Source organism: Oryctolagus cuniculus, chromosome 2 (genome assembly GCF_051225735.1).
Source record: "Oryctolagus cuniculus isolate XC-2025 breed Fujian yellow rabbit chromosome 2, ASM5122573v1, whole genome shotgun sequence".
In the NCBI taxonomy this organism is placed as follows: domain Eukaryota; kingdom Metazoa; phylum Chordata; class Mammalia; order Lagomorpha; family Leporidae; genus Oryctolagus; species Oryctolagus cuniculus.
This window is the reverse complement of record NC_142868.1, coordinates 34132150-34156516: the sequence shown is the minus strand read 5'-3', so window position 1 is coordinate 34156516 and position 24367 is coordinate 34132150. Positions and strand designations below refer to the sequence as shown.

Genomic DNA, 24367 nt, shown 5'->3' with positions numbered 1-24367 from the left:
CTGTTCATAGACTCATAAATACACACATACGATTTGCCATGAACAGTTTCATGTTTTATTCTCTTGCTTAGTAGTACCTCCTGGGATGCCCTCCCAGGTGACTGCTATAGATCTGTGGCTGACTGTATTATTCAAAGCCAGCCGAGAGAATATGTCCCATGCTATACAGCCTTGCAAATACTTGTCTACTCGCCTGTAAATATGCCGAATCTTTCCCCCATTCTCGGACCTGAGTGGAGCTGTCACTCTAGGGCAAACAAAATGTGGAACGAGTGATCCTGTGTGACCTCTGAAGCTAGGTTAGAAGTGACACTACAATCTCCCCACCAAAATCACCTGTGGCTCTGGTGGCAAGGGTAGCAAGGCCACACTGGAGCTCACGTGCAGAAGTTGTTGGCAGACGGAGCTGGCCAAGGAGCCAGCCAACAGCCACACAGCCAGATCTGTGAGTGATGTGGCTCGGGTGATTCCAGCCCCCTGCCCCTGCGTCTTCTAATGAGTCCTCAGACACCATGGAGAACAGAGAACATCCCCGCTGTGCTTTGTCCAAACTCCCTGCCCACAGAATCCATGAGTGTCAGAAAGTTGTTGTCGCCTGTCAGTAAGCTGCAGGGAACCAGGTTGTGTGACAAAAGGTGACTGGGACAGGATTAACCGCTCCTTTCTGATGTCTGCCCAGTGGTTCACCATCTGGCCATATACAACACAGCTTGTTCAAGTGTTCCCTCGGCAAAGGCACCCACTTTGCTTCCACATTTACTGCCTTTTTTTTTTTTTTTTTTTTTTGACAGGCAGAGTTAGCCAGTGAGAGAGAGAGAGACAGAGAGAAAGGTTTTCCTTTTCCTTTGGTTCACTCCCCAAACGGAGCCAGGTGCTTCTCCTGGTCTCCCATGGCGGGTGCAGGGCCCAAGCACTTGGGCCATCCTCTACTGCCTTCCCGGACCACAGCAGAGAGCTGGACTGGAAGAGGAGCAACCGGGACAGAATCCGGTGCCCCAACTGGGACTAGAACTCGGGGTGCCGGCGCCACAGGCGGAGGACCAGCCAAGTGAGCTGTGGCACCGGCCCAGAGATATCCTTGATACACACCTTGAGACTTCTGCTTTCGCTTCCGTGAGAACTGTAGAGTACAACTGCTGAGCTAAATATGTACTTTAGTCTTCAATAGTTTCTTGTTTTTATTTTATCCTGAAGCTAATAAGGCTTGGCTCAGAAAAGCCCATCTTTTCTGAGAGGAAATTTATTAATGTCTTTTCTGCTACCTTATACATTTCATTAATTTGAGCCCTTTTTCTGCATGAATTCTCTTCTCTCTTCTTTTTGCTGGTTGTTTTCTAGTATTTTAAGGTGAGCACTGAATTCTTGTATTTCTGGACAGCTTCTGCTAAGTCTTACAAGTTTGGTTATAATGGGTTTTCCTTCTTTGCTTCACAGAGATTGCAATTTAGTTTCTAATTTGATCCAAAGATTATTTAGGAGAGTGGTCTTAAATTACAAATAATTGGGGCTCACCCTGGCATAATGGGTTAAGCCTCCATCTGCAATGATCCAGTTCCTGCTAATGCACCAGGGAAAGCAGTGGAGGATAGCCTGCACCATGTGGAAGACCCAAAGCTCCTGGATTTGGGCTGGCCCAGCCCCAACCATTGCAGCCACATTGGGAGTGAACCAGCAGATGGAAGATCTCTCTACATATATGTCTTTCCCCCTCTCTCTGTAACTATTACTTTAAGTATGTTTCTTGAAGACAACATACAGCTATTTTTGCTTCTAATCCAAATCTATTCCTGTCTCTTGGTGAGAAAATTTAGCTCATTTGCATTTAATACAATCTCTGAAAAAACTCTTGGAAAATTGAGGTCATTAAGGTCTAGTATAGTCACTGGGAGTCTTGATTCTATTCCCTCTGTCTTGCTCATACTTACTATCGGATGTACTTCATCAGTTCTCCTTCTTCCTTTTCTTTGTCTTTACTGGCACGGTCAAGTTACAGTTCATTTCCTCCCTGCCCCACAAATGCAAAATGATATTGTGCTTTCCCATTCCACTAGTTATCCTCTTCCTTCTCAATACGCATCATCAAACACACACTTTATTACTGCTATGTGAAAAGATACTGTATCCCATAAATTCACTTATTCCCTGATTCCTTCCCTGAACCCCAATAATGCTTTTAGAATCTTTTTGCTTCTTAATCCTCTTCCTTCAACCTCTCCTCTTGGGTTTTTCTGAGAAATTTTGCAACTTTTGCCACCAGGGTCTCAATGGGTGAGAGTCTTCATCTAATACGTATATTAGTATATTAGTCTTCATCTAACACAGTATATTTCCAGTCATCCCATCATGATCCACAGAGGGGAGAAGGCTCACCGTTCATTGTGTTTCCTTTCTACTTTCCTCATCGTGATTAATTTGTTCTCTAGGGTCCTCTTTTCATAATTTCTTCAGATGGGCAAAGATGAGTGACTTGTTCTGGAAGTCCTTACATCCCAGCCTCTCTTTCCCCTGGCAAGTGGGAAAGCGGCTTTTTGGGTCATTCTCGTTCCTCTCGATAGGTGAAAATATGACCACATCATCAAATGCTGTTCAGATCTTTTCCTCTTGCAAATAACTTCTCCTTTCTGTCTAGAAACTTAGAAGACCTTGAGATTCAGGAATTCTGTCAGAATGTGTTTAGGTGTCTGCTTTTCCTCATCAGTTCTGCCTAAACTGAGTGTGTACTTTGAACCTACAATTACAAGACTACTTGGCCCAGGAAATCTGCTTCGGTGAAGTTTGACTGCTCCCTTATAACCCACTCTGGCATTCCTGTGACTCATCTGAGTAGATTTCCTTCTGCTATCCTCCCTTCTCCCAGCAGTGCCAACGTAAGAGTTTGACAAAGTAGGTTCACGCCTTTCCAGAAAATATTAGACCATCACAGATACCAGCTTAATGATCTCATTATAATATCTGGTATCAGAAAGCAGCCAAAGGTGAAATATAATACATAAAATTGCACACTACGTAACACATTCTAGCAATACATTTTCACTATACTTTAAAATATACATCTATTAATTGTATTTTTAAAATGGTTTCCTAAAAGCAATCCCACAGGGCTTTTTGTGTTTTTTCTAAGGAAAACATTTCAGACAACGAAAGTGAACTCTCCTTCTCCTGCCTCTGACTCCCCAGCCGATCCCGAGGCTAATCTGCATTCTCTTTCTTATCAAGTCTTTCAGAAATTCTTCATGTGTAACAAGGACAAAAATGATTACTGTGGGAGTATTCACAGCTTCCCTCCTCTTGCCTACCAACGAAACAATCCTGCCATTTGCACGCTGCCCTCCTCCCACTGCGCCCTGATGCAGATAGCATGAGTGGGAAGAGAGGCGTGTTCTAAGAACCAAGGACCTTTGGATGGGAGCTTGATATCCAGCAGGCCCTGAGTTCTACACTGCAGGGGAAAACTGCAAAGGAAGAGGACAGGATGACGGGGAGGCCTGGAACTAGAGATACCAAGAGAGTTGTGGTGAAAGGCTGTGGGGAGTCTCCAGGGTAGAGAAGTGGGGAGAGCGCGCCTGGGGAAGGCAGACTTACAGGGACGCTTGGCCAGCTTGCACCTACATGACCTACATAAAGAGCATGTAGCATGTGCTACATAAAGAGCAAGTCTCGTGGAGGTTCTCTGAAGAACACAATAAAGGTCAGAATGATTTTTACTGTCTTCTGAATATGACATCTCCTGAAATTGAATCACTCTGCGCACACTGGATTTGTGGTAATGTGTGTGCTTACACACACACACACACACACACACACCTATACATGTACACAAAGAAAGGTGTAGAGAACACAGGTTGATCTATTTACACACACATACCCTTTTAAAAACACAAAAATAGGACCATACTGTGAGTACTTTTGTACTTGACTTCTTTTTCCCTTAAAAACATAGATTTTTATCCTGCCTGCTTCCAAAGATTTGAATTAACTTATAATACAAACCACAGACATATGACCTAAAATTTTTAACATGACTCCAAGGGCAGGAACCAAGAAATAGAAGGTCCAAGGGAGAAATTACTATTTTCAGAAATTCTAGCTAATCGTTTCATGGGTGTAATACAAAATTAATGAGATGCTTTAAAAATAGGTTCCAAAGTAACCAACTGCCAGACATTATTTCAAAAGGGAAGAAATTAATTCTAAGAAAGAACAATGCAGAAAACCTCGTCCAGAGTTTAAAAAATAAGCCCTTCTTCCTAAATAGCCCCACCCACTTGAGATAATTAGCAGTGTTACAAGAGAGTTGTCATGTATCCTCAATTGTTTCTATAAACTCCAATAACCTGCGGTTCAGGTTGTGGTCCAGCAGGTAAAGCAGCTGCCTGCGACATTGGCATCCTATATGGGCACGGGTTTGAGTCCCAGCCGCTCCACTTCCAAGCCAGCCCCCTGCTGATGCACCTGGGAAAAGCAGTAGAGAATGGCCCAAGTGCTTGGGCCCCTGTTGCCCATGTGGGAGACCCAGATGAAGCTTCTGGCTCCTGGGTTTAGCCTGGCCCAGCACTAGCAGTTGCAGCCATTTGGAGAGCAAGGCAGCAGATAGAAGACCCCTCTATATATATATAAAACTCAGATTTCAAATACATAAATCAATCTTTAAGGGAAATAAAGGCTGCAATAACACAAACTAGTGGATAACTTTTTAAAATATATCTTATTGGCTTCCATAAATAGATAAACCACAAAGGGACTTCAAATGCACAGAGAAGTCCCACTGTAAAGAACAATTTCAGAAAGGCCTGGGAATGAGTCCACTTCTTACAACCGTCTCAGCTCTTCTCAGTGACCCTATCCATCTCATCTCTGCAGTCGGTGCAAAACAGCAGACTAAAATGGAACAATCCTTATAAATCTTTCTTCAGGGTGGGGCTGTGTTGTGTCAGATCCTAATGGCTTGAAGGATGTGGATTGTGGGGGAAAATTTTTTTTAATTCACCTGTACTTTAAGCTGGTGAGCTTTCAGTCTTCCTCTCCACTCCACTGCCTGTCACCTTGTGTTTGATGTCAGTCCTGCGACCTTCTCCTCTCTGATGACCATCACCTCCACGCTCAGCCACAAATCAAACTCTGCTGGGAACAAAAACCTGCATCTCTCATGTCCTGACCTCTGAAATTCTCTCCCTCCCTACAACCACCGTCGACTTGACCTTCCCCTAAAATTGTCTAAATCTCCATCACTTCCTCTGGATCCCACCTCTTACCGAGCCTGCGTCTCAGACAGCCATTCCAAGTGTTCACATCCAGCACCCTGAATTCTCTTCCTGCCCGTTCTGACTCCTGTCCATACTTGCTTGCCAATCACCAACACAGACTAACCCCAACTATATCTGTTTCTCCTGACCCCAAAGCATTGCGTAAGTGATGCAACAAAGAAGCATCAGGTGTTTAAGAGACACAGCTCTGTCTGAAACCTGGCTGTGCTATTTACTAGCAGGGAAAGTCTGGGCAAATAACAATCTCTCTGCACATCTGTTCCCTTAACTCTAGAACTGGATATGTCCATTAGGATGCTTTCAGCTATAAGTATCTGAAAACCTAAGCAAAAGTCACTCATGTATCCCATAACAAGACAGCTAAAGGTCAGCTCCAGGGTTAGTTCAGGGGCTCAATGACGTCAGCAAGCACAGAGGCTCTGTCTTCCTGTGCTCCAACCATCCTCGGCACACTGCCTTGAGTCTTCATTTGTCTCCTCCTGATTTCAACACGGCAACTGCCAACTGCAGGCATCACATATAGAAACAAAGCCCTACTGAGAAAGAGTGCTTCCTCCCACGTGCTTCTATTAGGAAAACTTGCAACCATTCTAGTGAACTTCTCCTTGATGTGGTCAAATAGTCACCTTTTAATCAATCACTGGCAAACAGAAATGCAACTGCTACAACTGGTGTGACGCTAGAATGGGGCGGTCTCCCTCAGCACACTGTCACCAGGTATGTGAACATGAAGTTGTGATAGCACAAAAGAATACCTGACAGGTAGGCCGCCAGTGTCTGCCATATGGTTAGAAAGATTATACTGGGGCTGGCGCCACGGTTCACTAGGCTAATCCTCTGCCTTGCGGCGCCGGCACTCCGGGTTCTAGTCCCGGTTGGGGCGCCGGATTCTGTCCCGGTTGCCCCTCTTCCAGGCCAGCCCTCTGCTGTGGCCAGGGAGTGCAGTGGAGGATGGCCCAAGTGCTTGGGCCCTGCACCCCATGGGAGACCAGGAGAAGTACCTGGCTCCTGCCATCGGATCAGCGCGGTACACCGGCCACAGCGCGCCGGCCACGGCGGTCATTGGAGGGTGAACCAACGGCAAAGAAAGACCTTTCTCTCTCTCTGTCTCTCACTGTCCACTCTGCCTGTCAAAAAAAAAAAATAAATAATAATAATAATAAAATACTTTCACTTGCAATTGGTTAAAAAAAAAAATTATACTGGGAACATTGGCAAAGTCCCTAGTAGTGCCTGGCCCAGCCTGGACAAACCGGGTTTCAACTATGTCCACAAATTCTTTACTTACCCTTTAGAAGGTAGAACTAATTCCCCTACCTTTCAATGTGTACTGAACTTCAGAACTTGCTTCTAACAAATAGAAATTTGGCAGAAAATGAAGTGAGACTTCGAACACTAGGACACAAACAGCATTGCAGCGTGGGAAAGCCAGCTGCCATACTCTAAGGACACCCAAGCAGCCTTCGGAGAGGGCCATGTGGGGGTAAATCGAGGACTCCCACCAACAACCAGCACCAGTTGAGGAGCCATGCGAGTGAGACATCTCCTTGGATTCCCAGCCAGTAAAGTTCTGACTGATGCCACTCACGACTCTCCCAGCTAGGCCACTCCCAGAATCCTGAGAAACTCATTATTATTTTAAGCCACTAAGTCTGGGGGCAACTTCACATCACAATAAATAATAGATTTTGATACCAAAAGTGGGGGGAGCAGGTTTGGAATCGGGAGTGCAAAAAAACTTTAAGAACTTTCAGGAGAAATTAGCGGAAACTTGAAGAGAGCCTGATGGCCTTTGATCAAAGTGCCAGTGAGGACAGGAAAGTTCCCAGGTTTATTGAAGACAGCCCTTGGGGGGCTGGCATTGTGGTACAGGGGTAAAGCTGACATCTGCAGCACCAGCATCCCACGTTGGCACCGGTTTGAATCTCGGCTGCTCCACTTCTGATCCAGTTCCTGCTAATACGCTGGGAAAACAGTGGAACATGGCCCAAGTGCATGGGCCACTACATGGGAGATCTGGATAAAGTTCCTGGCTTCTGCCTGGCCCAGCCCCGGCCGCTGTGGTCATCTGGGGAGTGAACCAACGGATGGAAGATCTCTGTCTCTCCCTTTCTCTCTGTCACTCTTTCAAATAAATAAATAAATCTTTTTAAAAGTTATTATGAGGATTAAATAAATTTATTTCATGTAAACTTAAGAAAGAGTACAGATTTTGGGGCCGGTGTTGTGGCACAATACGCTACCTGCTACTTGGGACACCAGCACCCCATATCGGAGTAGCAGTTCAAGTTCCAGCTGCTCCACTTTCTATCCAGCTTCCTGCTAATATGCCTGGGAAAGCAGCATACAGCTCAAGTGCTTGGACCTAGATGTAGTTTCTGGCTCCTGGTTTCAACCTGGTCCAGCTCCAAATGTTGCAGCCACTTGGGACTTAACCATTGATTGAAGCTCGCTCTCTCCCCCCTCCCTCCCTCTCAGTCAGTCTTTCAAATAAATAAATAAATTTTTAAATAATAATAAAATGAAACTACATTCCCCCAATCCTCTGGCCGGGTAAAATTCCCTATAGAACACAGCTTCCATGAATTAGATGCACTCCAATGAGATCTGGTAGGCAGACTTACAGTGGAAGTCATCTGTCCACTGCTAAGGCTCACTATGCTGAAGAGGCAGGCTGTGGAAATGGCAGGTTTTTGTGCCACACTGCACAGGTGCCCAGTCACCAGGTCCGGGCGAGCTGAGGGAGAGCTGGGGCAGTGCTGCCACAGCGACTTCCAGATTCCTTACCTTTAATTACGGCCGAGGTAGCAGCTTCCATGCATAACCCTGTAATGTTATGGAAGTTATTCCCGGAGCCACGTCGAGAATCCACTTCTTCAGGTCCATTAACTTTAAAGAAATACTTGTCATAGAGTTTTTAATATAAGTAGACACTGCTGTATAGTGAACACCCATCTTCAACATATAGGAACTTATGGCCAATCTTGTTTCCTAAGTGCCTCTCACCCACTTCCGGCAAGTAAATTCCATAGTTCAGCATGGATGTCTTTTTAAAGACTCTGGAGAAAACATAACCACATCATTCCTTTAAAAAAAAAAATACTATTTCTTTAATATAATTAAGCATCCAGTCAATGTTCACATCGCCAGTTGTCTTTTATTGTCATATAGGGTTTTGTTTCTGTTTTTTCGCTGAGCCAGTACCCAAGTAAGGTCCACAAATTGAAACTGGTTGACATGCTTGTTAAATTCTTCCATCTGTGTGGTTTTATTTTCTTGGTTTTTTTTTTTTTTTTTTTTAAGAAACTGTGTAGTTATTAGAGTTGCCCACAGTCCAGGTTTTGGTGACTGTTGCAATGGTGGCTGTAGACATATTCCTCTGTCCTCTGTAATTCCTATAAATTGGTTGTTGCAAACTTGGTCAGATTTAATCCTCTAAAGATGCATTCTCCCAGAAAAGATCCGCATTTGCCTCTGGCAGGCAGCTATTGCTGGCATTATCAGGCGGGCACCTCTTTAAACTCAATTTGGGAGGCCAGTGCTATGGCACAGCAGGTAAAGCCACTGCCTGCAGTGCCAGCATCCTGTGTGGGCACCAGTTCAAGACTTGGCTCTCCACTTCCCATCCAGCTCTCTGCTATGGCCTGGGAAAGCAGTAGAAGAGGGCCCAAGTCCTTGGGCCCCTGCACCCGCGTGGGAGACCCAAAAGATCTGGACACCTGGCTTCGGATCGGCATAGCTCCAGTCATTAAGGCCAACTGGGGAGTGAACCAGCGGATGGAAGACCTCTTTCTCTGCCTCTCCTTCTCTGTGTAACTCTTTCAAATAAATAAATAATTTTTAAAAATAAATAAACTCAATTCAGGGGCTGAAGTTCTTTTGACTACCCTGGATGATGTGACTTTGGGCTGTTAATCTGTGAGGGACAATAGTGACTGCATCTCAGTTTTTTGTTTTAAATCTGCTCTGCTCTGGGCCAAGGAAATATTTCTTGCAATCTTCTGAAAGTAAAATTATTTTATTCATCCTAATGCCCACCAAGAGTGGAAGCCCCTTACGGTGCCAGCTTTATGTGGTGTCTCTTAACAGTCTCCAAGTACGCTGGCCTTTGTCTTCTGTCCCTAGACCCCAAGTTCCAGGTGAGTCAGGATCAGAGGCACTTATGCTCAAGTCCCTCTAAGTGTTTCACTTAGATCTTTGGCCTGAGCCCTTGGTACCTTATCAACTGTGCAATGCTTTAGGGCGTTTTAAATACTGTCAGCCAGAATTTTTAGTTTCCCCACTTCCTCAGTGGGAGGATCAGAAACACTTATGAAATACATACATCCCATAACTAAACAGACAGGGTGACACAGCACTGCCAGCTCCTACAGATTGAACTTCCCCAAACAAACTCTCCCTCACTGCCCCAAGTCCAGTGTTAAAAATTATTCAGGCTTCTTGTTGTCTTGGAGGGCATTCAAAGTTTCAAAATTTGACAAGAGAGGAAAACATTCTGGAACCTAATTTTTAACAGAATTCCATGTGTTATTCCATTGAGATAACAAAACACAGATTATTTACATGTTTTCAAAGCTTCCTGCTTAAAGGATATTTTCCTCTGATATCCTGAAATCCAATGGAAAGGAAAGCATATTCTGTATGGCTTGTTCTGTGACATCTTGTAAACAACATCATTCCATCACATTTTCTTCACTGCCCCCCATCCCTTGTTACACCCTGCAGAGATGCTCTTGCATCTGACCAAAGAGAGGACTATTGGCTGGAGCTTGTCCTTTGCCATTTCTCTACCCCAAAATACAGTCCAAGGAATTTGTTTGTGTTTTGATAATTAATATTAATGCATTAATATTTCATTGGTTATTAAACAACCCACAACAAATTAAACTTAAATAAGTCAAGATTTCCATGAGTAATGCTCTGGAAGTTCTAGAACGTATGAATATTGTACACTTTCATATGCACAAAAGCCATGAACTTAAAATGCTTGTTTTCCTGCTGAAAGTCATGTGAAAACTTCAAGCAGGAGGGCGGAGTTCATAGTCACCAGCTGCAACAGAAGCAACCATTCTTGCCTTGGCACCTTCACAGCTCTCTCTACACTGTTTTATAGCTCGTAAGACATTCGTGTTTATATCTCCCTATCCTGGTGCACTTTAGCTTTAAATCACTCACACCAAGTACTGAGCTTTTTGCACATGAATTTGATTAATAAATGCTTAATTCAGTAAGTCAGTATGCAAATATATTAACTAAGCAGTACTGTCAGACATAATCTAGTTGCCACAACTGTGTGATCATACTGAAAGTGATTCCATAAATCATCAAATGAAAGTCCATTATATCACCCTTTTGGCTACTAACATCATTAGAATTTTTAAAGTTACAACATACACAACTGTGATTTCTATTTTATTATTCCTAGCAAGGTTTGCATATTTACATAATATTCAAAAATTATGTGGCAAAGATTGCTATTTGTTACCCTTAATATCTGCTCTCTTTCTGCCAGAGGTATACCCAATTTTAGCTGAACATATAGTAGTCTGAAACAGACAATTTGCCAACCTTCCTTGCAACCAGATGTGACCACGTGACTAAGTTCTGGCCAAGAGGAAGAAGTGCCCTCTGGCAGCTTCTAAATATCATTTTTCAGAGCCTTGGCACATGGCCCTATTCTGGCTTCCTTGTCCTTCCACAAGAAGAATGTTGATGTAATAGTTAAGAGTCTAGTCACCCACACTGGGCCAGGAAAATGAGGGTCACACCTGGGACAGAGAAGACCCTATATCCCCAAATCTTCATAGAAACATCAGTCCCAGACTCTGTTTCTGAGATTTTCTATTGAGAGAAACAAATCTTTGTCTCTTGCCATTGGTATCTCAGGTTCTTCCAAAATATCAGCTTTCTTTTGGACGAAAGAAGACAGCAGATTCCCAAACAGCAGACCTTCACATGGTGCTGCATCTCTTTCAGGAGAGTCTGACGGGGGACTGTCTCCTGTTGAGTAAATACTCTTACCATTAAAATGGATGCAGCTACTCTGTACTAGCAGACAGGGAACCTATTTTCTAATTGTACCTCTGCCAGTAAGTGGCAAGCTAGTTAACTTCTCTAAGCCTTTATTCATTAAACAGGGATAGCACCACCTGTGTAAGAAAGTATACCATACGTCAAAGTGTTCCACAGTACACATCACTACACACGTAATGGTTCACAAGAGCAATTATGAGACACCTATGGAGAGAAGCCCTGCCTGTCCCATACTGTACCCCAGTAACAAGTGGTCAGTAAGTATCTGTTGAATAAATGCTTAAGTCCTTGTTAAATGAGTGAATTATTCTGCTCTTGGTTTGAATAAACTTCAAGGGTTCTTAATGTTATTTAAAAACACAATACTTGAGCTTCTTAGAAACATGATTCCTAATTCGAATGTCAGTCAAAAGATAGGTGAAAAGGGAAATCATAACTATTTGCTGCAGCAAAATAATTTAAACTATAAGAAAGCCCATGGTACCGAAATAAAATTTTTATGTCCCATCTCATCTAAAATTACAGTTATACTAAAAATATTTTAAATATTTAAATCACTAGCCCTTTCACATCAAACGAAGGATTTCCTCACACTGGACTGTGGCTAAAGTACTTTATTAAATTAAGTATGTAATTTGCAAATGGCTTCATAAGAAATTTTAAAATCAGTTATAAACATTTTCAATAAAAAAAATACAGAGTTAACAGCAAAATTACATTTTCTTTATAGTACAAATAAAACATTTATCTCTGATATACCATCTGAAAATTCTATAATATATTCTCCAACTGATAGCTGCAATATTGTACTTCAACAAGAAGCCTCACGATTAATTCAATCATCTAGTAATAACAGACTTATCATTTGGACCATAAAAATCAATTGTTCAACTTTAAGGAAAATAATAAACTTTGTCATCATATAATGTGAAGTTATGTATAAAAGGCTCTTCAGCATGTAGACGTGTTCTAGACTTGTTTCTTTATTAAATTCTATAAAGAGGCATTAAGTAATACTGTAAACTTGAATTACATTTTAAAAATAAGCACCATTAACATACATTCTACATAAACCTATTCAGCTTTTAAACAACACATTTTTTGACCACACATTTAAATCTGTTTTCGTTACATGTAAATAAAATGTGCAATATTTAACCACTACACAGGAACATTATCAAACTTTACCTCATTGCACAAAGGAAAAGCACTTAGAAAAAACAGCACAATTATTTTTGTCTTTTTTATACATTTTGTAATTTTCTTGAGAGCAGTTAAAAACATTGTCAGAGCAATTTCCTGAGTTTCAAAAGTTTCCAATTTCCAGCTCAGAAATAACTAATCTGGTTTTATTCGCGTCCTTTTTCTAAGCATATAAAACACTTGGATTTAAAAAGAAAGACTGAAATATAAAAGACAGGAAGCTATGCAAAACAACTGTAAGCTTTTCTTCTCAAGATGTGTTATAATACCCAAGATGCTTTATAAAGTCAAAACTTCTACCATTTAATGTATCCTACCTATAAAAGCTAAATAATTGCAGAGAGTATGGAAGTACTAACAAACAGAAGAAGCTTCACCTTGAAAATAATACAGACATGAATAGCCCACAAATTTAAGAAAACAAGCTTCCATTTGTCACATGGATTAAAAACACTGTTAAGAGTCCCCCTGGTCCAACCACTCACCCATTGTGGTTTCTACATTAGTTCTGTTTTTATCTCTGGCAAACTGGTAAGAGACTATTACTGTTACTAAAACTTTCCAAACTATAGAAGTGTTGTATTTTAAAATATTTTAAAAGATTAATTAAATTTACAAAGAGTCATTGCAATGACCATGTACTTGCATAAATATACCAATACATAGAAACTTGGATCAACTTCAGACTATCTTTACCTGTGACAGAAAAGATTTAGAAATGGGCAAAAGAAGGAGGGATTATAAATTTTGTCTCATAACTATACAGTGCTTAAACTATACTAATTAGTAGAGGTAGGAGCTACTTCAGGATTAAGCAATTTTATAAAAGTACATATGCTGTTAAATTTTTGCCTGTGTATTTATGAATAATGATTAAGAAATACCACTAGATTTGCCAAAATAAGGCATAGAATTAAAGTTGTACAGTATAGAACATAGCTCCTTTCCTTTTGTTTCTGTTAGAAGACCATACCTCTACTTCTTTTGACTGCTCCCTCATTAATTACACTAAAATAAGTCTAGCTGAAGTATTTAAAAGTGATGTTTTTAAAACCAGGTGAAGAAATAAAGAAAACACAGAAAATGAGTGTGCAGCTGCATACACTCAGTAACACCAGGTTTTTCACATCTTTCAAATTATATTAATTTACACATAGGAATATTTTGTTTCATTAACAACTATAGCTTTCTATGAAGTCATTAAAGGGAACTGCTTCATCTATAATGTATACAACACTTCTAGGTAGCACAAAAAAGTGTGGTAAACTGTTGGTACTGTTTAAACAAATTATTACAAACATAAGAATGTGTATAATACTCCAGTACCAGTCATTAACCATCTCTAAAAATACATAGATTCTTATTTTTGAAACAAATTTCAATGATAAGGCTCTTCATTTAAAAGCATGCTTTCAAGATATATAAAAACATGTATTTTTGAGTTTTATTTTCATTAAAATGTTTGCTTTTTTTGGAAAGCATTCTATATTTCAAGATTTGTTCAATAACCACTCAATCCTATTAATTCCTGATCCAAATAATTTTTTTAAACCTAACAAAAAGCATCAAAAATGTTCACTAAAATTACATACATGTTGGCAATATTCTCTAGTCAAAGTCAAATTTATTTAAGCCACTGTATTATACTGGAAAATTGTACTTTACCACATTAAGCCTGTATAAAGGAAATTATAATTTACATACTTACAGGACTTATTAACTAACCAAACAACAGAAGTCAGTGAAAGTTCCATTTTAGAAAGTTGGCTCTTTTTCAAAATAAAGGTAAAGATTTTTTAAATGATAAGGATTCCTTTTGTGATTATTAACAAAAATGCTTTCTACATTAGTTTTTAGTTCATAGGATTTTGATCTACTACAGTTTACAAATTACTTGCATCAAATTTAAAACACAGCTATTTAGTACTGTCTGAAATATCACTTAAACAGACAGTCCTCGAAGTAGTTCCATAAGGCAACAACACCTGGTAAATATCTAACCATTTCTCCTTCTCTGAAAACTTTTCTGACTATGGAAGATAAAAAACTGCAATACAATCTCAGACCCAACTTGCCTCCCAGAAAACGCACACACAGAACAACAGAACGAAAGGAAAGAGATCAAGATCAAATACAAAGCAGAATAAAGTGCAACAGCAAGTCTTCCTTCCTGCAGGATATGACAAAATGAAATGAGTTTATGCATCTAGCTTTGAAAGCAAGAGGTAAGTACTCAAGTGTTTTCTTAGAAATCCTTTCTTTCTTTACAACTACTACTAGTACTAGTACTACTACTTCTTCGATTCACGCTGCCTTTGAAGAACATGAGCCAGATTTCAAAGCACTTCACATGCTCTCCACAGAAGCCTTTAGGACTTCACTAAATGTCAAACAATTAACACAAAGCTAACATTTTCTCTGAGCAATATTCAGAGCACTTCAGACTTTAAAAACTGCGGCTGGTAATTTTTCTGAAATGTTCTGTATCAATAAAAATCCCCTTTAATATTTTCAACAGGTAACATTTGGCATTTTGATTCAGTAAAAAATTAAATTTCTCTTGAGTTTTGAAAAACATCAACTGTTTGCTATAGAACTGGACATGACTTCTAATAAACACTATTTAGAGTAGAACTGACTGAATTACTGCAAGTAAAACTAACTTTAATCTATAAACTTTCACACTTCCAAATCAAGGACGTTTAGTTTACTTTAGCATGACTTTCAAGCACCCTGGTTTAATTTCAGAGAACCTGCAAAAATGAGAAAAGAGTTATTTTAAACAAAAAAATTCCAAACTGGGTAAGAAATAGATCTTGAATCAATTCCACATATCCACGCTTAATATAATATTTACCATCAAAGTACTCTCTTTAATAAGTCAATATCCAGAATCAATACCTATATTTATGCTCCTTTTAATGTACTATCCAAACAAATACAATCTTAAAGCCAGGGATTACTTCTAACCTAGTAGTGAATACAAGTAAAGATTTTTCAAAACCTCTCAAGGTGGAAATTGACCTGCCTGACACAGAGTATGCTGCCTGAAGGGTAAGACAGTGTCCGCATCACACGGCTTCTGTGCGAGAGAATACCAACAAGTCTCTGATGGAGCAGGGCAGACTGCTTCATCTGGCCACGCAACGCTTTCACCTCTCTCAGTGTAATATTTCAAGGAACACTGGAGTCTCTACCATGGTCCATCAATCTCATCATGATAATGCTGGTTTAGCCACTGCAAAACTAACTGTGAAGCGTCACCCGTTTTCATGCTCCACAACAATGCTGCCATTTTCTATAACGTAATCAAATAACATCTTATTACATGGCATAAACAACATACGCTGCACTAATGAACACTGGAAGGGAGGACCAACTAAATGATGCACATCCCCAGGGAACCAATCAACATATCTTTAATTTTGGATTCATCTTATCAATTTCTGCTACTGAGTAATGATCACTTTAATGAAAAAAACCATTTCATGCTGGCAAGCAAACATGAATCAAAGCAAAAATCATTAATGGCATTTTAACTTTTGAAGACATAAATTCCTATCAACTGGAGCATTTCTGTTGAAGTTTAAACATACCCATATTACACTGCAGCAGAAGTCCACCCATTCTATCTGAAGCCCACAATATGTGTTTCTTTTCAAAAGAATGGTCAGTGTTAAACTATGGTATGTGTAATATAATTATTTTTGGATAATATATTACCATGGCAAAATACAAATGTATTTTTCCTTTAGAATTTTAAGTTTATGAGAGAAGTTTTATCAGATGATTGACAACACATTTTTCATTATTTCTGGCTTACCAGACAACATAAACCCAGAAGAGAAAATTATATGCTACTCTAAGCATGAGCTTGTGGCTAAAATCAGATGGTGAACTTCAGTTAACTATTGCTACACACTCAGCTGCACTTTCTGCGAATGCTGGCCCAGCAACCTCTGGGCAACTGCCATCCTGTGCTGACAGAACCCACACTCACCTGAAGTTGTGGCTTGTGAGGTATTTAATGACGGCTGGTTTGATGCGAGCAACTCCTCCCTGGCTGTGGTTTCCTCTCCCTGTGATCACAGAAAGATAAGGCTTCCCGCCGCTCTGCTTGCATTCTGTCACAACAGGAGTTGGAAGCATTAAACTTCATTTCCTGCATTCTCAATAGAAACCAAACCTCAACTACTCAAAGACAAACTAAACTGCTTTCAGAGGGATTTAGACATTATCTCAGAAAACCCCAACATTCACGTTTTAAAACATAAATAGCCTCAGCAATCTAACCATCTGAATCAGAAGTGGAGCTTCTGGGACTCACACTGGTGCTCATATGAGATGTCAGCATTACAGGTGGCAGCTTAACCCATGGCACCACAATGCCAGCCCCAATCTACCCATCTAAAGGAGTGGGACTTCATCCCAGATAGGGAGGGAAATCTCCCTTTGCTACTGGAAGATCCCTCTGAAATAATGATAATGACAATAATATTATTGATGTCTAGCAATTATTATACACATTGAGTCAGGCAGGCTATGTTTTAAATGAGTTGCATTTATTAAGTAAGAATCTTCAAAATGACCATATTAATTAAATACCCTGAAGCCAGAAAGCTTTGGTCTGAATCATAATTTTGCCACAACAGGACTGTGAGACCATGAAAAACATACTTAGGCTCCCTGTGCCTGTTGCTAACTCCCAAAATAGATACTAGGAAATCCATTAGTTATAGCAGGACTAATACTAGGACTAATTATACTCCTACTGTTAAAAATAATCAATTGGGACTGGTTTTGTGGCACTGTGAGTTAATGTCGCCACCTGCAATACTGGCATCCCACAGCTCTAGTTCAAGACCTGGCTGCCCCACTTTGGATTCAGCTCCCTGCTAATGTGCCTGGGGAGGCAGTAGAAGATGGCACAAGTACCTGCCACTCAAGGGGGAGACCCATATGGAGTTCTGGACTCCATTTTTTCACGTGGCCGAGTCCTAACCATTCTGGCCATCTGGGGAGTAGATGGAAGATAGATTTCTCTCTGTCTCTCTATAGCTCTGCCTTTCAAATGAATACATTAAATCAAATAAATCTTTAAAAAAAAGTAACCAACTAACATGAGAAACTCCTCTTGGAAGACAGTTCTTATCTTTTTTTAAAATTAAAATCCTATATTTTGCTCATTAAGTGCCCTAATACTTCAGCAGAACCACAATCACATGGTTTTTGTTTTTGTTTTTGTTTTTGTTTTTTTTTGTTTTTTGTTTTTTTTGGACAGGCAGAGTTAGACACTGAGAGAGAAAGACAGAGAGAAAGGTCTTCCTTCTGTTGGTTCACTCCCCTAATGGCTGCTATGGTCCGCGCGCTGCGCCGATTCGAAGCCAGGAGCCAGGTGCTTCCTCCTGGTCTCCCATACAGGTGCAGGGCCCAAGCACTTGGGCCATCCTCCACTTCCCTCCCGGGCCACAGAAGAGAGCTGGATTGGAAGAGGAGCAACCGGGACAGAATCCAGCGCCCCAACTGGGACTAGAACCTGGGGTGCCGGCGCCACAGAGGGAGGATTATCCAAGTGAGTCGTGGTGCCAGCCATTCACATGGTGTTTCAAGTCTCATATCTCAAGGAAAAAAGGGCTCCTTTGAAAGCTTAACCATAATGTCACCTTTACAGCTTACAAAATTAACAATAGTTCCTTAACATCAGTAATTTCTTTTTTTTTTTTTTAAGATTTATTTATTTATTTGAAATCAGAGTTACACAGAGAGAGGAGAGGCAGAGGCAGAGAGAGAGGTTTTCGATCCGATGGTTCACTCCCCAATTGCCGCAACGGCCGAAGCTGTGCCAATCTGAAGCCAAGAGCCAGGAGCTTCTTCCCGGTCTCCCACGCGAGTGCAGGGGCCCAAGGACTTGGGCCATCTTCTACTGCTTTCCCAGGCCATAGCAGAGAGCTACACAGGAAGTGGAGCAGCCGGTCTTGAACCGGCGCCCTTATGGGATGTCGGCACTTCAAACCAGGACGGGCTACAGCGCCGGGCCCAACATCAGTAATTTCTAAAAATTTCCCCAATCATCTCAAAAAAATGGTGTTTTTTTTTTTTTTTTTTTACCATGATCTAAGTCAGGCTGAAACAATGCATTTGGCTGATATATTTCTTTTTTTTTTTTTTTTTTTTTTTTTGACAGGCAGAGTGGACAGTGAGAGAGAGAGACAGAGAGAAAGGTCTTTCTTTGCCGTTGGTTCACTCTCCAATGGCCGCCGCGGCTGGCGCACTGCGGCCGGCGCACGGCGCTGATCCGATGGCAGAAGCCAGGAGCCAGGAGCCAGGTGCTTTTCCTGGTCTCCCATGGGGTGCAGGGCCCAAGCACTTGGGCCATCCTCCACTGCACTCCCTGGCCACAGCAGAGAGCTGGCCTGGAAGAGGGGCAACCGGGACAGAATCTGGCGCCCTGACTGGGACTAGAACCCGGTGTGCCGGCGCCGCTAGGCGGAGGATTAGCCTAGTGAGCCGCGGCGCTGGCCTTGGCTGATATATTTCTTCAGTAACTTTTAATCTAAAGGTTTTCCCTCTTCTTATGTTTTCTCTATAATTTAAAGAAAAAAAAAACTAGATAATTTATCTTAAATTTTCACCGTTTATATTTTCCTGGGTGTATCCCTGTGGTGTTGTTTAGCATGTTCCTCTGTCTCCTATGCATCCCTATAAATTAGTAGTCAAATTGAAAGGTTTGATCTATACCTGGTTAGATCTGGGAACAAAAATACTTGATAGGTGGTAGCATGTATTTCAATCACAAGAAGAGAAGGTCCAGGTGTCTCTATTTTTTTATTCATCCCCAATTTTGACAATTGTTTCTACATGTCATCACTGCAAGGCAGGGCAGTCACAGATTTTCCACTAGGCACACTTCTATTCGACAATGCTACCATCTGATGGTGACTGACAGTGACTACAGGTTACAAGTGTCAGCCCGCACAAGATGGGCCTTTGCTTCCAGAAAGGGTTTGTATCTTGGGTCTGAGAGTCACCTTGGGCAAGTTATTTAACTTTTTTTTCTGATAATCTTTTTGACATAAGATTCACATAAAATTCATCATTTTAAAATGTACAATTTAGAGGCTTTTAGTGTATTCAGAAAGTTGTACAAACAATACCACTAATTCCCAGAAAATCCCATCACCTAAAAAATATTTTTTTTTTCTTTTTTAAGATTTATTTATTTGAAAGGCAGAGTCCGAGAAAGAGAGAGAGAGAGAGAGAGAGAGAGAGAGAGAATCTTCCATCTATTGGTTTACTCCCCAAAAGTTGCAATGGACAGGGCTGGGCCACGCCAAAGCCAGGAGCCAGGAGTTTCTTCCAGGTCTTACATGTGGATGCAAGGGCTGAAGTACTTGGGCCATCTTTCACTGTTTTCCCAAGCACATTAGTAGGGAGCTGGATCAGAAGTAGAGCAGCCAAGACTCGAACTGGTACCCATATGGGATACCAGGGTCATGGGAGGCAGCTTAATCTACTACACTACAACACTGGCCCCTCAAAAAGAAATTCTATGCCTGGGGTAGGCTCTTGATGTGCAGTTAAGTTGCTGCTTAGGACATCCACATCCCATATCTGAGTCCCTGGGTTCGAGTCCTGGTTTGGCTTCTGAACAGCTTCTCGTTAATGCACACCCTAAGAGGCAGCAAGTGATAGCTCAAATACTCGGATTGTGCCTCCAATGTGGATATCTCGATTACGTTCCTGGCTCCCAGCTTTGGCTTGGCCCAGTTCTGGCTGTTGCAGGCACTGAGAAGTGAACATAAATGGAGGATGTCTCCCTCTCTCTGTACTTTTCACATAAAATAATTAACTAAGATAAATTTTGTGTCTGTTTAGCAGTTACTCCCCATTCCCAGCCACCACTAATCTTTATTTTTCTTTTTAAAGATTGATTGATTGATTGATTTGAAAGGCAGAGTTACAAAGAGAGAGAGATTCTGAGCGAGGGAGGGTGGGAAGGAGGAAGAGAGAGACAAAGAGAATATCAATCATAAGATGATCCAATCCTTGGCCAGTGCCACAGCTCACTAGGCTAATCCTCCACCTGCAGCACCGGCACCCCAGGGTTCTAATCCTGGTTGGGGTGCCGGATTCTGTCCTGGTTGCTCCTCTTCCAGTCCAGCTCTCTGCTGTGGCCCGGGAAGGCACTGGAGGATGGCCCAAGTGCTTGGGCCCTGCACACGCATGGGAGACCAGGAGGAAGCACCTGGCTCCTGGCTTCGGATCGGTGCAGCACCAGCCATGGCAGCCATTTGGGGGGGGGGGGGGTGAACCAACGGAAGGAAGACCTTTCTCTCTGTCTCTCTCTCTCTCACTAACTCTGCCTGTCAAAAAAAAAAAAATGTAATTCAATCCCTAAAAGACTGAAACACTCAAGGCTGAAGCCAGGAGCCTGGAATTCCACCTGGGTTTTCCAACTGGGTGGCAGGGCACCCACATACTTGGGCCATCGTCTGCTGCTTTCCCAGGAACATGAGCAGGGAACTGGATAGAAAATGGAGCAGCAAGGACTCAAAATGGAGCTCGTATGAGATTCTGGCATTGCAGGCTGCAGCTTAACCTACTGTGCCATGAGGCCAGCCCTCACGCATCTATTTTCTGTATCTAGGAATTTGTCTATTCAGTGTATTTCATATAAATGGAATTTTCCAGGGGTGGGCATTATGGCATGGCAGGTTAAGCGCCTACTAGGGATGCCAACAGCCTGTATCAGAGCATGGTTTCAAGACCTGGCCACTCCACTTCCTGCTTATGTGCCTGGGAAGGCAGCAGATGACAGCCAAGCTAGTTGGGTCTCTGGCACCCAGGTGGGAGATCTGGATGGAGCTCCAAGCTCCTAGCTTCAGCCTGGTTCAGCCTCAGCTGATGGGGCCTTTGGGGAGTAAATCAGCAAATGGAAGATCTCCCTCTCTCTGTCACTCTGCCTTTCAAATAAATAAATGAATGAATGAATGAGTCTTTTTTAAAAATAGAATTATACAGTATGTGACCTTTTGTATTTGGCTTCTCATTTTTTTTAAGATTTAATTATTTATTTGAAAGGTAGAGTTACAGAGAGGCAGAGGCAGAGGCAGAGGCAGACAGACAGAGAATTTTCCATCCACTGGTTCACTCCCCAGATGGCTGCAATGGCTGGAGTTGAGCCAGTGTGAAGCCAGGGGCTTCGTCTGGGTCTCCCACGCAGGTGCAGGGGCCCAAGCACTTGGGCCATCTTCTACTGCTTTCTCAGGTCATAGCAGAGAGCTGGATTCGAAGTGGAGCAGCCAGGTCTCAAACTGGAGCCCATATGGGATGCTGGCACTGCAGGTGGCTGCTTTACCCACTACGCCACAGTGCTGGCCCCTGTACTTGGCTTCTTTTACATAAGGCTCAGAAGGTTCCTCCACTGTATAGATCTAATACATTTTCTTAATCCATTTATCAGTTGACGGACATTTGGGTTGTTTCCACTTTTTGGCTATCATGAACAATCATGGGCAAGTTTTTACAAAGTTGACTTGTGTTTTCAATTCTCTTGGAATATACACCAGGAAGCAGGGTTGTATGCTAAGCAGGGCTATATGCTGGGTATAATTTTTCCATGGCAGCTACACCATTTAACAAGCTTAACAGCAATATATCAGAGTAACAGTTTTCTCCACATTCTGAACAATGCTGATTGTGTTCCCATGTTATTAAGCTTTTTATGCAATTAGTTTCCTATCTTAAAAGGGGAGGCATGAGTTTAGAGTTCCTCAAAATATTAAAACTGGATCTGATGTATAATCTAGGCATCCGTGGGTATATATCTGAAGGAAACAAATCAGAATTTCAAAGAGATTATCTGTGTTCCCATGTTCATTGCAACACTAAGCACAACCACAAGACATGGAAACAACCAACCTGTTATGCATACATATTACAAAGATTACTCAGTAATAAAAAGGGAGATCTTGCCATTTGCAACAACATGAGTGAATCTAAGCATTACACTAAGTTATATAAACCAGAAGGAGAAAGATGAATACTATATGATCTCACACATGTATGGAATCTAAAACAAGTCAGACTTAGAGAAGGAGAGTAGAATGGTGGCTGCCAGTAGCCAGGGTAAATGGGGAGATGCTGGTCAAAGGGTAAAAAGTGATGATCAGAGTAATTCTGGGGATCTCATATACAGCATACTACCTATTATTAATACAGTAGCACTGGGGCGGCGCTGGAGCACAGTGGGTTAAGCCACTGCTAGTAACAATGGCATCCCAGGATGGAGTGCTGGCTTGAGGCCTGGCTGCTCCATTTCCAATCCAGCTTCCTGCTGGTGCTCTTGGGAAGTCTGCAGAGGAAGCCCCAAGTGCTTGGGCACCTGCCACCGCATGTAGGAGATCTGGATGGAATTCCAGGCTCCTGGCTTCTGCATGGCCGAGCCCCAGCCACTGAGACCATTTGGGGAGTTAGCCAGTGTATGGAAGATATCTCTTTCTTGTTCTCTCCCTCCCTTTCCTTCTCTCTGTCACTGCATTTCAAATAAAATAAAACTTTTTAAAAAGTACTGTAGCGTATGTTTGAAATTTGCTAAAAAAGTAGATTTTTTAAAAAATTTATTTATTTGAAAGGCAGAGTTAGAGAGAGAAAAAGAGACAGAGACAGAGAGAGTTCTTCCATCTGCTGGTTCACTCCCCAAATGGCAGCAATGGCCAGAGCTGGGCTGATCCAAAACCAGGAGCCAGAAGCTTCTTCTGGGCCTCCCACTTGGGTTGAGAGGCCAAGTACTTGGGCCATCTTTCACTGCTTGCTCAGGCACATCAGCAGGGAGCTGGATAGCAAGAGGAGCAGCCAGGACTAAAAATCATATGGGATGCTACACACCACAGCGCCAGCCCCCAAAAAGTAAATCTTAAGTGTTAGATCTCACACACACACCACAGTAACTATATGAGATGATGGATTACTAACTTGATCATGGTAATCATTTCACAATGTATATCAAATCACTACATTGTATTCCGTAAATACATGCAATTTTTATTTGCCAAAAAAATAAGAATACTTTACCTTTATCCAAGTTTTTTTGAGTATTAAATGAAAAACACTACACGATGATGATTCAATAATCACCAGTGACTCAATTCTTGGCCAAAAGGATAGACAACAAGCTTTTTTTTTTTTTTCCCTTAAAGGTTTATTTACTTATTTGAATGGCAGAGTTAAAGAGAGAGAGAAAGATTGGGGGGGGGGGGGGCTTCCATCCACTGGTTCATTCCCTAGATGGCTATAAGGGCTGGAAATGGGCTAATCCAAAGCCAGGAGCCAGGAGCTTCTTTTGGGTCTCCCACAAGGATACAGGGGCCCAAGCACTTGAACCATCTTCTACTATTTCCCAGCCACAGCAGAGTCCTGGATCGGAAGTGGAACAGCCAGGACTTGAACCCGCACCCATACCATATGTCAGCACTGCAGGTGGCTTTACCCATTAGGCCACAGCACCAGTCCCAACAACAAGCTTTTAATAAACGCTGTGATAAGTAGGCCTTCTAAAGGAAGCTACTAAGGGAGAGCTTAATGAGTGTGAAGTTCAGGAATGACAATATGGCTAAACACACAGAAAGGAGGAAAGGCAACACCAAATTAGAGACTGGGGGTGCAGACGGGAACATATCATGTAAGGATTTTTCAATTTATCCTCAATGCAACATGGAAATCTATATATTATCACAATGCTACTTATTTATGTAACTGTGTTTCTCATCATCTACCCCACTACATGGTAAATTCTATCAAAACAGTGACTTTGTGTCTTTTTCAGCTAATAAAAATAGAATGAAGAAACACAAAAGACAAGTACTGAA

General features: G+C 41.7%; 1 protein-coding gene across 7 annotated transcripts in view; it reads right to left on the bottom strand.

Moving 5' to 3' along the window:
- N4BP2 (NEDD4 binding protein 2) overlaps nt 1–24367 on the bottom strand; it is a 130630-nt gene that overhangs the window by 17456 nt on the left and 88807 nt on the right. For 5 of the 7 annotated variants that reach the window (XR_016228867.1, XR_016228865.1, XM_089325355.1 and 2 more), the window contains 2 exons: nt 16501–16624; nt 11897–15253 (listed from right to left, as the gene is read on the bottom strand). Coding sequence is in view for 5 of the 7 variants with exons in the window: in XM_089325355.1 (XP_089181481.1) it covers nt 15208–15253; nt 16501–16624 (170 nt within the window). In the remaining 2 variants the exon portion in view is untranslated. Of the gene's footprint in view, nt 1–11896; nt 15254–16500; nt 16625–24367 lie in introns of those variants that run through there. The other 2 variants (XM_089325353.1, XM_089325354.1) reach the window with 1 other exon arrangement.